This window comes from Canis lupus, chromosome 10 (assembly GCF_048164855.1).
Source record: "Canis lupus baileyi chromosome 10, mCanLup2.hap1, whole genome shotgun sequence".
Taxonomy (NCBI): Eukaryota; Metazoa; Chordata; class Mammalia; order Carnivora; family Canidae; genus Canis; species Canis lupus.
The window spans coordinates 38,573,067-38,587,619 of record NC_132847.1 but is presented as its reverse complement, the minus strand read 5'-3'; the positions used below and the strand labels follow the sequence as shown (position 1 = coordinate 38,587,619).

At 35.1% G+C, this 14,553-nt stretch overlaps 1 protein-coding gene across 2 annotated transcripts in view; it reads right to left on the bottom strand.

Annotated features, from left to right (window-relative positions):
- CNTLN (centlein) overlaps positions 1-14,553 on the bottom strand; it is a 331,003-nt gene that overhangs the window by 237,016 nt on the left and 79,434 nt on the right. For both annotated transcript variants that reach the window (XM_072841469.1, XM_072841470.1), the window contains exon 3: positions 3,485-3,569. In XM_072841469.1, coding sequence (XP_072697570.1) covers positions 3,485-3,569 — 85 coding nt within the window. The remainder of the gene's footprint in view (positions 1-3,484; positions 3,570-14,553) is intronic.

The following is a 14,553-nucleotide window of genomic DNA, read 5'->3' as shown; positions in this document are numbered from 1 at the left end:
CAACAGACAAATGAAAAGATGATTAATATCACCAATCATCAGGAAAATCCAAATCAAAACCACAATGAGATATCAGCTCCTACCTGTCATAAAGGCTAGTATCAACAAGACAAAAAATAACAAGTGTTGGTGAGAATATGAAGAAAAGGGAATACTCATGCAGTGTTGGGAACGTAATGGTGCAGTCACTGTGCAAAACAGTTTGAAGGTTCCTCAAAAAGTTAAAAATAGAAATACCATATGATCCAGTAATTTCACTACTGGCTATTTACCCCTCAAAAATGAAACCACTAATTTGAAAAGATATATGAATCCCCATGTTTACTGCACTATTATTTATAATACCCAGGATATTAAAGCAATCTAAGTATCCACAGAAAGATAAATGGAAAAACAAAAGAAAGAAAGATAAATGGATAAAGATGTGGTATATATACAATGGAATATTACTCAGCTATAAAAAAAAGAACGAGATCTTGCCGTTTGTGACATGGGTGGACCTAGAGGGTGTTACACTAAATGAAATAAGTCGGGCAGCCCCGGTGGCACAGCGGTTTAGCGCCGCCTGCAGCCCAGGGCATGATCCTGGAGACCCGGGATCGAGTCCCACATCTGGCTCCCTGCATGGAGCCTGCTTCTCCCTCTGCCTGTGTCTCTGCCTCTGTGTGTGTGTGTGTGTGTGTGTGTGTGTGTGTGTGTGTGTCTATAAGTGAATAAATAAAATCTTTAAAAAAAATGAAATAAGTCATACAGAAAAGACAAACACTGTATCATTTCACTTATATATGTAAGCTAAAAAACAAAATAAAGGAACAAACAAAAACACAGAAACAGATTCACAAATATAGAGAACACATTGGTGGTTGCCAAAAGGTAGGGGAGTGGGGTGTAGGTGAAATGGGTGAAGGGAATTAAAAGGTACAAACTTCCAGTTATAAAATAAATAAGTCATAGGGATATAATGTGCAGCATAGGAAAAAGTCTTTAATTTTACAGTAATTTTGTATGATGACAGGTGGTAACTAGACTTCTTGTGGGGATCATTTTATAATATATAAAAATACTAAATCACTATGATGTATACTTTAAACTAACAGGATATTGCCTATCAATTTTACTTCAATAAAATAATAATATTACTCATTCAACAATATTCATTGAGAATCTATCATGTGCCAAGCAATATGGTAAATACTGGGTGTCAAGGATACAAAGGTGAATAGGTACATGAGGTTCCCCATCCTCTCACAACCTGTAATCTAATGTAAGAGAATATGGTTACTTGTCCCTCACTTTTATACCCACCCTACTCCTCAAAGGGATTTAAAAAGCATTAAAGGCAAGAATCGTAACTGAATTTCCTTTTGCATCACAGGATAGTACACATTTAATATGTTATGCCTTGTAGAAAATTATAACTATCATTGAACAAAAATTTACATGACTTAGGCTAAGAAATTATGTCCCCTAAAGAAAGCAAATTAGGGAACCTAAAAAATAAGTAATTTCTGTTATAGAAATATAATATTTTGAGGCACCCAGGTGGCTCAGTGATTTGAGCATCTGCCTTCTGCTCAGGTCATGATTTGTGTCCTGAGATGGAATCCCTATATCAGGCTCCCTGCTCAGTGGGAGTCTCCTTCTCCCTCTCCCCTTCCTTGTGCTCAGCATATGCTATCTCTCTCTCATGCTCTCTCTCAAATAAATAAAATAAAATAAAATAAATTTAACATTTCATTCATGAGTTAAGTGATTCTGATCAAAAAGGTAAATAATTAAATAGTATCTACCCAAAGAAGAGTAAGTAGAAAAAGAATTTAGCAAAGAAAAAGGGAAATACACTATCATTTTTAAAAGTCAACATTTTAAAAAATAGTATGTTATATACAGCTATCTAGATCTGGTAACCTGAGCATTCCCTAAAGCACTGCAAACTTAAAACCAAAGAATATTAAAAAATAGGGTGCCTGGGTGACTCAGTTGGTTAAGTGTCTGCCTCCAGCTCAGGTCATGATCCCAGCATCCTGGGATCAAGTCCCACAAAGGGCTCCCTGCTCAGCAGGGAGTCTGCTTCTCCCTCTCCTTCTGCCCCTCCCCCTGGTCATGTGTGCGCTCTCTCTCAAATAAATCAATCTGAAAAAAAAAAAAAAGAATATCAAAGAGTAACAAAATCCATTCTCTTCTATAGAACAGAGTTGTAACTGAAGAATAGATTGCTCAGCCTGGGTCTACATTTTCCCAAAACTACTGAATCTTGGGGTGGCCAACATGCCTAGTTTTTCTCAATGAAGTTTGAGTACAATGAACATTTGCCACTTTTAAGTCATAAGATTCTATTAGGCAGCTTAGCCTAGCTTAATTAAGGTAATAGGCACATAACAGTATTTATCCATTGTAGAATTCATTTTGCTATTTTTTGATATTCAGATAGTAAGTACAACTGGGGTTTTTCCGTCCCCCGGAGTAAACTGAATAAACTGTTATTTCTAAAATTTTACCACTATAGTATCAATTATGATATTTCCTAGAAGAAAAACACAACATTGGAGAATGTATAAATTTCAAATTTACATGTCATATAGGAGTCTATGTTCTATTTTATAAAGACATTATATGGATGTAGAGAACATAAAAAGAATTGAATCTTTTACTTGTTAGCTTCCACTTTAATTTTTTTAATAAAACAGCTTTATAGCAATATCCAAACTTAGATCAAAGTTCTTGCAAAACTTCAATTGGCTAGGAAGGAAAGTAGAGTCAAAACTCAGAACATAGTCTCCAAAAAGAGCCACCATTACCCGAGAAAAATTACAGGCAATTCAGCACATAATGAACAACTGGGTACAAAGTGAATTTAAACATTTTATTACAATATAGGTCATTCTTACAATAAATTTCTTTCTCCTTCATTTTTGAGATGTTTATACTTTGAAAAGGATTCCGGGAAGCACCAATCACATGGGTTTTTGTACTGATAATATACTGATTATATAATTACATAGGATCTTATATATATGTAATTGTATAATTTACTGATTATATGTAAAATATGGGATTGTTTGTACGAATATAAAGTACAGGCTTTTAAAAGATCAAAGAGATCATCTCAGTTATTTGTTAATTTTTCTATAAATGAAACCATCTGAAAATTTCTAAGTTTCAATGATGCTGCTAGTAACAAAATGGTAACTGCTAAAAATAAAAGGCAAAATTCATTAAAACAATTAATAATTGCTAGATACTATTATAAAACCATAATACTATCTTAAGAGTTTTAGAGTATAAATAACATAGCCTACTAATTCAGAAAACAGGCTATAGGCAAAGTATAATAGTGAAGAAAAATCTGACTAGTTTCAAATCATAATGGCTTGACATAATGATGCTAATATTCTTAACGAACATTATTGTAAAACAAATTAAAAACTATAAATATCTACTCCCTGACATATTAATTTTTAGTATTTTCTGTTACAACACCAACCTGTTCCAATTCTTGTATTTTAGCATCCTTAACTCGCAGAATTTCTAAAACTTTTCTGTCTTTAGCTTCAGATTTCTGTTTTTCTCTAGAAAGAAAAATATAGTTTATTAGCCAAAATTGGTAGCTAATTTTTTAAATCTTCACATCCTGAAAATGAATATCACTTAAAAATATATAGAAAATTAAATTATCTGGGATTGACAGCCCTTTCAGAATTAATCAGAAACCATATGGCAAGTGACAACAACTTACAAACTACTGACAACTAAGATGACTTCATACCAAAAGAATATTTTAGTTTCCAGATTTAGATGCATGATAAAAAAAATATTTAAAACATGTTTAATCTTGATTGCAATAACCACTGTATCAATTTAAAATAATTAATAAGTCACTACGCTCTTAATATAAACATTTTATATACACAATTAATTTAAGAATAAGATCATTTTGGGGGACGTCTGGGTGGCTCAGCGGTTGTGTCTGCCTTCGGCTCAAGTCATGATCCTGGAGTCTTGCAGTTGAATCCACATCGGGCTCCTCGCCCGAAGCCTGTTTCTCCCTCTGCCTATGTCTCTTCCTCTCTCTCTCTCTGCCTCTCATGAATGAATGAATGAATGAATGAATGAATAAATAAATATTTTTTTAAAAAAGAATAAGACCATTTTTAAGTAAAAGGATCAAAAGGTAACTAGAGCTTTATCAATATACAACATTTCGAAAAATGGGGTAGAAATTTAGTGGACATTTATTTCTATTTTTAAAAAGCTTTAAAAACAGATAAAATAAATAGAAATCTATACCTAAATTACTTATGAATCTCAAAGTAGACAGGTAAGAAAGAAGAAAAGAATCCTCAATTGGGAAACAGTGAAATGAAGGAGAGGGCCTTAGAAGGCACAAAACAAAGAAGAGATACCAATCAGAAAAAGCACACCACTTTTTGTAGGGAATAAATTCAGATGGTATACTAGTACACTCTAAAAACTTAAATTAGACTTCCAATACATTGGGAAGCATGTTAAGTTCACACTTTGAGGCTTTCCTCTGTTCTCTCAATTGATAATAGAAAAACATATAAGAAAAAAATTAAGGAGACATAGCCAAACGTCTAAGGATTACAAACTAAACAGAAATACAATACTATAAACAAGGATTAAACTGTTGTATACTGTCCAGATCTCAATGCAGGCTAAGGTGAAAAAGAGCTTGGTGCATGCAGATAATTGGGAAACAGTATAGAATAGGAAAATACATGGAATGCTAGCTATGCCCATTGTTTGAAACCACAGACTAGGGTGGGACTCCCAGCTCCTGAAAGGAGTGTGGAAAAAAATCTCTCCCCACTCTTGCCTGGAACTAAGGCTTACATGAAAGTTCAGAAAGGCAAAAGTTTATAGACAGCACCCCAATCAGGCGCTGAACCAAAACACTCTACAGCTCAGGTACTAAATATAACAAATCCTCTGTTACTTTTGGCTAAAAGCCCCAAGCTATCAATATAAAACCTATTTCAGAATAGGATGACAGTGCCAATTTAGTGACAAGCACAACATTTCTAGAGAAAAAAATATATTAAACAAGGAGAGATAATGGAAAAAGGAGAAAGAGAACAGTAAAAGCAAGCCTCCTACTCAAAGATTTGACCACAAATAAAAAATTCAAAACACAAGAAGAAAACGCATACTCTACACATACACACAAAGAACACATGCACTCACTAACTTAATAATTCAAAGAAGCAATTACTCTAGACAAAATGAAAATAACAGAACACACGGAAAAAGACTTTGAAATAAGAATCTATTATGACCTAAAAGAATGACTAATTGAAAAACAATAAACAAGTAGATCTAAAAAAAATCCATTGAAAACCTTGAAAATAAAAATTATCATCACTGAATCAAAAAATAGTCCAATGGGCTTAATTCAAACCTGATGTAAAAAGAGAGTAAGTGAAATGGGTAACAATGAGAAACTCATCCAGAACACTGCATAGGGAAATGAAATTAACAATATGAAAACACAGTTAGGACACATAGGTTTCACATGGGATTCCCAACGTATGCTTAAAGAGTTCCAGAAGTAGATATTGATGGGATGAAAGATAAAGCAGTATTTTTAGGAGGTAACTGCTGAGAATGTTTTAAATAAAATAGAATTGTCAGACTGAAAAAATACTTACCAGAATAAATTCCTAACAAACAAACACACATCTACACATTAATCCATCATTCACTCAATAAGCACTTATATGATAGGCATTATCCTAGGGACTAGGAAACTGTAGCAAACAAAATAAACCAAGTGCTGCCTTGATGGAATTAATAAATGATATATAAGTGAATACATAATACATCAATTGGCTGTTATTATAATAAGAACAATAAAGGAGGGTAATGCAGAAAGGGATATCTCATCTTAAAGACCTGGGAAACAAAAGGAAGGTTGTTGCTATTTTGTATAGGATAATTTAAAAATGATTGCCCTTAAAGATGATAGGTAAGCAGAAACATAAAGGAAGGAAGGAATACTTATGAAGATTTCAGAGAAGAGTTTTCCAGGCCTTGGGACCGGCAGCAAGTGCAAAGCCACTGAGGCAGGAGCACAACCAATGTATCCAAAAAACAGCAAAATAGTAATGTCCATACAAGGGGACAATGGTGGCTAAGGACAGAATTAATATGGGAGAGCTTGTTTCTTGTCTCATGGAGTAAATAATGAATCTCGCAGACCAAGAGAGAGTGAGCAAAGTGACAGAAGTTTATTAAGCAGAGATACAAAGAAAGCCCTCAAAAGTAAGAGGGGTCCTCTCAGGGTTGCCACAGAGGGCTTTTACAGTCTTTTATAGGAAACTGACCGGGAAACCTGGTAAATTTCTTATAAATATCAGGGTGAAAAAATATATATAAATATTAGGGTGAAGGGTTGCCTGGGTGGCTTAGTGGTTAAGTGGCTGCTTTCGGCTCAGGGAGTGATCCTGGAGTACCAGGATTGAGTCCCACATCAGGCTCCCTGCATGAAACCTGCTTCTCTCTCTCTCTCTCTTTCTCTTTCTCTCTCAATTTAAAAAAAAAAAAAAAATTCTTTTAAAAATTAATTAAAACAATAAATATCAGGGTGGATATTTAGAACAAACATGGTAGACTTATAACTATTATAATAACAAACAAGATGTTTTTGCAAATATCATGAGCCCAAACAAGGGGCTCCCTTCTCTCTGGTTAATATCTCCTCCATAACATTTCTCTACATCTGGGATTTCTGTGATTACTTAGGAGCCATTAAAAGCGAGATACTCCCTAACATTTTGGAGCTACGGAGCCAGGTTTATTTTTTGTTTTTACTGTCTCATCTCTGTTTTCTCTGTTTCCTTGAGACGGGTAGGAGCCTGACTCTGGGGCCTTTCCCTTATCTTTCCCTGCCTAGCCCCGTCTGCCCCTAACTTGTTCCTACATCAGAATTGTCACTGGAAATAAGGTTATATATGGCTTTTAAACCATATATTGGCTCTGACTCTCAGTAAAATGGGAGGGCAGAGGATAGTTTTGAGTAGAGAAATAACATAATATGAATTAATATTTCATGAGTATTATACTGGCTCTTGGGCTGAGATCAGACTCTAAAAATCAAAAGTGGAAGTAGAGACAACAGGAGGCAACTAAAATACCTCACGTGAGAACTAAGATGAACTAGACAAGATAGGTAATGGTGGTTGTAACTTAGAAACCGATAAATTTTTTTATATTTTGTAGGTAGAGCTAACAGGATTTCTTGATGTAATAAATAAGAGACATAAAAGAAAGAACAAAGTCAAGAATGTTTCCAAGGATTCTGTCTGAGTAACTTGAAGGATGGAGTACACATTATCTGAGACCTAGACAAGGAGAGTAAGGGACATTCGAATTTGAAATTTGGACATGTTAAATTTCAGATGTCCAATCAACATCCAAGATGTGGTTGGGAATACAAGTCTGGAATCAAGTCAAATAGTCAACGCTAAATATAAAACTTCAGGCATCATCCAAATATATTTAAGACCAAAAGAAGATAAAGATTGAAAACTAACTTCTGGAATTTAGCAGTATTGAAGACACTGGTGATTTTGACAAGAGCTGTTTTAGGAGAATGGTAGCTATATAATCCTAATTGGAGTGAGTTTAAGAGAGAAAGGGGAAAAAATGGAGACAGTAAAGATTACTTTTCAGAGGAATTTTGCTGTAAAAGGAACAGAGAAATGGAACAATACTTAAAGGGAAATGTGAAATCAAAAGAGAATTTTCTCAAAAGACAGAAAATAAAATTGCATGTATGTTTGTAGGAATGATCCAGGACAATGAGCAATACTGATGATGCAAGAGATAAAAAGGAGAACCACAGAGTAACATCCTTGGGTCCTTGGGTCTTTAGTGTAGACAGTTTGTTTGGGCTTAGATGACAGCATAAACAATTCTTTCAAATGAATAGAAAGAGAAAATATGACTACAGATTCAGGTATTTTGGTAGATGTAGTTATGGGAGGAAGTAAAAGCCTTTTCTAAAAGCTTCTATTTCCCTGATGGCAAGTGATGTAGAGCATTTTCTCATGTCCTTGTTGGCCATGTCTATGTCTTCCTCTGTGAGATTTCTCTTCATGTCTTTTGCCCATTTCATGATTGGATTGTTTGTTTCTTTGCTGTTGAGTTTAATAAGTTCTTTATAGATCTTGGAAACTAGCCCTTTATCTGATACATCATTTGCAAATATCTTCTCCCATTCTGTAGGTTGTCTTTTAGTTTTGTTGACTGCATCCTTTGCTGTGCAAAAGCTTCTTATCTTGATGAAGTCCCAAGAGTTCATTTTTGCTTTTGTTTCTTTTGCCTTCGTGGATGTATCTTGCAAGAAGTTACTGTGGCCGAGCTCAAAAAGGGTGTTGCCTGTGTTCTCCTCTAGGATTTTGATGGAATCTTGTCTCACATTTAGATCTTTCATCCATTTTGAGCTTATCTTTGTGTATGGTGCAAGAGAGTGGTCTAGTTTCATTCTTCTGCATGTGGATGTCCAATTTCCCAGCACCATTTATTGAAGAGACTATCTTTCTTCCAATGGATAGTCTTTCCTCCTTTATCGAATATTAGTTGACCATAAAGTTCAGGGTCCACTTCTGGGTTCTCTATTCTGTTTCATTGATCTATGTGTCTGTTTTTGTGCCAGTACCACACTGTCTTGATGACCACAGCTTTATAGTACAACCTGAAATCTGGCATTGTGATGCCCCCAGATATGGTTTTCTTTTTTAAAATTCCCCTATTCGGGGTCTTTTCTGAAACCACACAAATCTTAAAATAATTTGTTCTAACTCTCTGAAGAAAGTCCATGGTATTTTGATAGGGATTGCATTAAACGTGTAAATTGCCCTGGGTAACATTGACATTTTCACAATATTAATTCTGCCAATCCATGAGCATGGAATACTTTTCCATCTCTTTGTGTCTTCCTCAATTTCTTTCAGAAGTGTTCTATAGTTTTTAGGGTATAGATCCTTTACCTCTTTGGTTAGGTTTATTCCTAGGTATCTTATGCTTTTGGGTGCAATTGTAATGGGATTGACTCCTTCATTTCTCGTTCTTCAGTCTCATTGTTAGTGTATAGAAATGCCACTGACTTCTGGGCATTGATTTTGTATCCTGCCACATTGCCAAATTGCTGTATGAGTTCTAGCAATCTTGGGGTGGAGGCTTTTGGGTTTTCTATGTAGAGTATCATGTCATCGGCAAAGAGGGAGAGTTTGACTTCTTCTTTGCCAATTTGAATGCCTTTAATGTCTTTCTGTTGTCTGATTGCTGAGGCTAGGACTTCCAGTACTATGTTGAATAGCAGTGGTGAGAGTGGACATCCCTGTCTTGTTCCTGATCTTAGGGGAAAGGCTCCCAGTACTTCCCCATTGAGAATGATATTTGCTGTGGGCTTTTCGTAGATGGCTTTTAAGATGTCGAGGAATGTTCCCTCTATCCCTACACTCTGAAGAGTTTTGGTCAGGAATGGATGCTGTATTTTGTCAAATGCTTTCTCTGCATCTAATGAGAGGATCATATGGTTCTTGGTTTTTCTCTTGCTGATATGATGAATCACATTGATTGTTTTACGGGTGTTGAACCAGCCTTGTGTCCCGGGGATAAATCCTACTTGGTCATGGTGAATAATTTTCTTAATGTACTGTTGGATCCGATTGGCTAGTATCTTGTTGAGAATTTTTGCATCCATGTTCATCAGGGATATTGGTCTGTAATTCTTTTTGGTGGGGTCTTTGTCTGGTTTTTGAATTAAGGTGATGCTGCCCTCATAGAACGAATTTGGAAGTACTCCATCTCTTTCTATCTTTTCAAACAGCTTTAATAGAATAGGTATGGTTTCTTCTTTAAACGTTTGATAGAATTGCCCTGGGAAGCCATCTGGCCCTGGACTTTTGTGTCTTGGGAGGTTTTTGATGACTGCTTCAATTTCCTCCCTGGTTATTGGCCTGTTCAGGTTTTCTATTTCTTCCTGTTCAAGTTTTGGTAGTTTGTGGCTTTCCAGGAATGCATCCATTTCTTCTATATTGCCCAATTTATTGGCGTATAGCTGTTCATAATATGTTTTTAAAATCGTTTGTATTTCCTTGGTGCGGTAGTGATCTCTCCTTTCTCATTCATGATTTTATTAATTTGAGTATGCTCTGCATCACTTGCCATCAGGGAAATACAAATCAAAACCACAATGAGATACCACCTCACACCAGTGAGAATGGGGAACATTAACAAGGCAGGAAACCACAAATGTTGGAGAGGATGCAGAGAAAAGGGAACCCTCTTACACTGTTGGTGGGAATGTGAACTGGTGCACTGGTGCGGCCACTCTGGAAAACCGTGTGGAGGTTCCTCAAAGAGTTAAAAATAGACCTGCCCTACGACCCAGCAATTGCACTTTTGGGGATTTACCCCAAAGATTCAGATGCAATGAAACGCCGGGACACCTACACCCCGATGTTTCTAGCAGCAATGTCCACAATAGCCAAACTGTGGAAGAAGCCTCGGTGTCCATCGAAAGATGAATGGATAAAGAAGATGTGGTTTATGTATACAATGGAATATTACTCAGCCATTAGAAACGACAAATACCCACCATTTACTTCAACGTGGATGGAACTGGAGGGTATTATGCTGAGTGAAGTAAGTCAATTGGAGAAGGACAAACATTATATGTTCTCATTCATTTGGGGAATATAAATAATAGTGAAAGGGAATATAAGGGAAGGGAGAAGAAATGTGTGGGAAATATCAGAAAGGGAGACACTGGGAAACAAACTAGGGTGGTGGAAGGGGAGGAGGGCGGGGGGTGGGAGTGAATGGGTGATGGGCACTGAGGGGCGGCGGCACTTGACGGGATGAGCACTGGGTGTTATTCTGTATGTTGGTAAATTGAACACCAATAAAAAATAAATTTATTAAAAAAAAGAAAAAATATAAAAGCTTCTATTTACTCAGTGGTGTAGAAACCAAGGGGATTGTCAAGAGTTTAGCTAAAGCTACTCCATGATTGCTGCTTTGAATTCCACTTGGTTTGGTCAAGCAGCCTGAAGTAATCTTAAATGAAACTAACTCATGCAAATGCCCTGGATAGCAGTAGAGGCACAAGTTAAATTCTTTGTATCACTTCTCCAACAGCCCTTCTGAATAATAGTCTACCCTGCATTCCAAAGCCTTTCCCTTATATGTCCCTTACATAAGACCCCTCCACAGAGAGTTGACAAAACCTGACTCTTTTGGTTTGACCAATCCCACTGAGCCTGGAAACCCCAAAGCACTCCACTCATGAAGCCTCATAAAGGCTTGTGCCCCAGGTCCTGTGTATCTCCATACTGTGCTGTGACTTCCTCATGTGGCCCTTGCAGGCATGCTGGTTACTTCCTGTAGGACCTGTGAATAAGAAACCTCTATTTCAATTTCTCTGTGGTCTGTTGTAGAACCATGGCTCACCATCCAGCACCCTGTGCGCCACTTTGCAACATTAATTTGACAAATTCATAACAGTTATCCATCAACCGAAAGTGAGAAGGGAAAAGAGTGTTAGAAGTTGACAACAGAATAAGCATCAAATAGTTTTCTAGGATACTGGAAAGGTAAGTAAGCCATAAAAAAAAAAAAATAGGATACCAACTGGGCAGTACTAGAGACCACGAAGGTTAGTGGTCATAAATTCACAAATGACCAGTCATCATGGTTCAGAATTTTTCTCTAGCCATGTTCAGTCTGAACCATGTTCTGGATATAGGTATACAGTACAAACATGATGTATTATGAATACTGTTTTTACTGTCTGTACTTTATCCTGCTTTATTATTTCATTTTCTGTTTACCAAGTATTGATAGCATATCTAATGCGTAATCACAGTCCACTGTCTTCAATTGGGCTCTTTATATTTGTGATTCTTTTATTTATAGTTAAATTAAATATACTTTCATCAATTGAAATGTTTTTGTTCCTATTTTTTCCTAATTTTCCAGTCCCAGTGAATCTATCTGCCATTTTATATTTTTTTGATTTATAAAACTATTTTATATATTAAAAATATATGCCCTTTATCACTATATTGTACACCTGCAACTAACATAACACTGTATGTTAACTACATTGGATTTAAAATTAAAAACTTAATAAAAAAAGAATATATATACCCTTTCTCTTTCATTTGTCACAAATATATACTCTCAAATTATCACTTGAATTTTTAATTTGATATTAGAAAATCATGAGTATTGCAAAAGAGTACTACACCAATTCAAGGTATATGGATTTGGGGGAAAATGGCTTCAAATTCCAAAAGGAAGAAAGACCCAGAATGTGTAACAGGTAAGATATTAATTAGTCAGAAACCTCCTGTAAGCTGCTTTCTGGTTATGCTATGAGTCTAACTTTAAATTCCCACGAATTAGTTTAATTTACAGGGATAGAGTCTTTCTAATCCACTCCTGTAAATAGAAAAAAAAGCCTAAAATCCCCACCAGTGTCAAAATACATTCTGGTGGTCTTTTTAAGTGAGATAGGAATAAAACTAGACTATATGCCACAGAACCCAAACAAAAGCTTCCAAACAAACTTGCCATCAGAATCGTTATTTCCTATGACACAATTATGTATATAAACTCACTTAACAATCTACACAGTGGTTCCTGTACTCTAGGTCATCAGAGAAATAGCATCAGCATCATCTAGGAACTCTCTTCTACCCTCTCTAAGGGCAGAAAATCTAGAGTATAACCCAGAAATCTGTTTAACCATAACAAAGTGCTATGGACTGAATGTTTCATATTCATTTGTTGAAGCCCTGATCCCCAGTCTGCTGGTTTTTGCAGGTGAGGCCTTTCAGAAGTCATGAAGGTAGAGCCTTCATGAATAAGATTAGGGAATCTATTATGAGACATGAGAAAGATGATCTCCTTCTCAATCATGTGAAACCATAGCAAGAATATAGCTCTTTGCAAGAGAGCTCTCACAAGGAAGGAATCAGCAGTCACCTTGACACTGGACTTCTAACCCCCAGAAATGTGAGAAATAAATATTTGGCTTTTTAAGCACCTAGGCTATGGTATTCTGTTATAATAGCCTAAACTAAGACACAAAGCCTTAAATGGTGCTGACACACACTACAGTCTGAGAGTCACTGAAATAACAATAACTGGTTAAGTGGAGTAATACTAAAAACATAGGTCATAAATGAAATATAAACTTCAAGTCAAATATAAACTTTGAATATACTTCGATGATGCATTTTAAACCAAAAAGCCTCCAAAATTGACGATTATATTATAGTTTTGAAATTAGAAAAAAAAAAATCAATTCAAAATCTATATAGAGATTTGTCCAGCAGCTCCTCCTGGTGGTACATGGTATGTAATATTTCCAAAAGAGGAAAATGCTCCCAAGAGAAAACAGCGCTACAATATGAATACAATATTTTTTACTTAATATAATGAAAAAAAGTTTCAAGTTTAAATAATCACCAACCTATCTGGTCAATTCAATTAATATATTCTATGTATTTATAATACATAACAAAAAGGTTCCTAAAAAAAAGACACTGTCAAGAAGTTGATGATGATCAATGACTGAGACAAACTCCTGTTTAGCTAATTAGAACCACTGATGTGCAATAATGATGTGAGCTAAGAATATTTGCAGACTTCTTTAGGATGAAAAATGAAGTGAAGAGACGCTGTCAAATGTGTACAAGTTTAAAGCTCCAATCACTTTTCCCAAGAGTACTACCCATTTAAACATTTATCATTGCTGTACTTAGCCACATGAATTACCACGTTAACTTTTTGCCATTTTTCTAAACTCAAAAATCTGAGAAATTATTCTAAATCATTAAGAAACAAAATTTTACTGTGTTATAGACCATGCCATATATTATACAATATGACAGGATCATATTTTCTGGGTTTGAGCCCATTTTTAATGAGATGTCAAAAATGAAATATTAGAGTCTAAAAGAAACATTTAACTATAAATGAGGCAATGATATTGGTCTGATTTAGAAAACAAAGAAAATAAAGAAGCAATACTGACATTGATTATTCTTAATTAACAGATAAATAACAATAATGCACAAAATAAACCTAGTTGGACTAACATTTTCTTTCATTTGAGCACTGAATCTATTAAAATGTAGATTTTATTATTAATGACTTTCCATTTAAATGCCTTCTCAATTTCTGGTTAACATTAAGATTCTAAAACAGTAAGACTGATAAAAATGGAAGTTTAGGGAAATGAGAATTATACCATCATCAAATTATACTTTTATTCATGAACTGTTTCATAACTATTTTTCTACTTTGAATATGCATAATAAAGTACTAGAATATATCTATGAATAATATAGTAAGAAACCTTGAAAAAAAGGAAAAACTTAACACAAATATTTTTCAAATATCTTTACACCATAATAAAAATAGATACCAAAAAAAACTCTTAACATTCTTAATAAACATACATTACTAAACCAGATCCTAAAGCCTTTGGTATAAAATATTTTAGAAGTCCAAGTA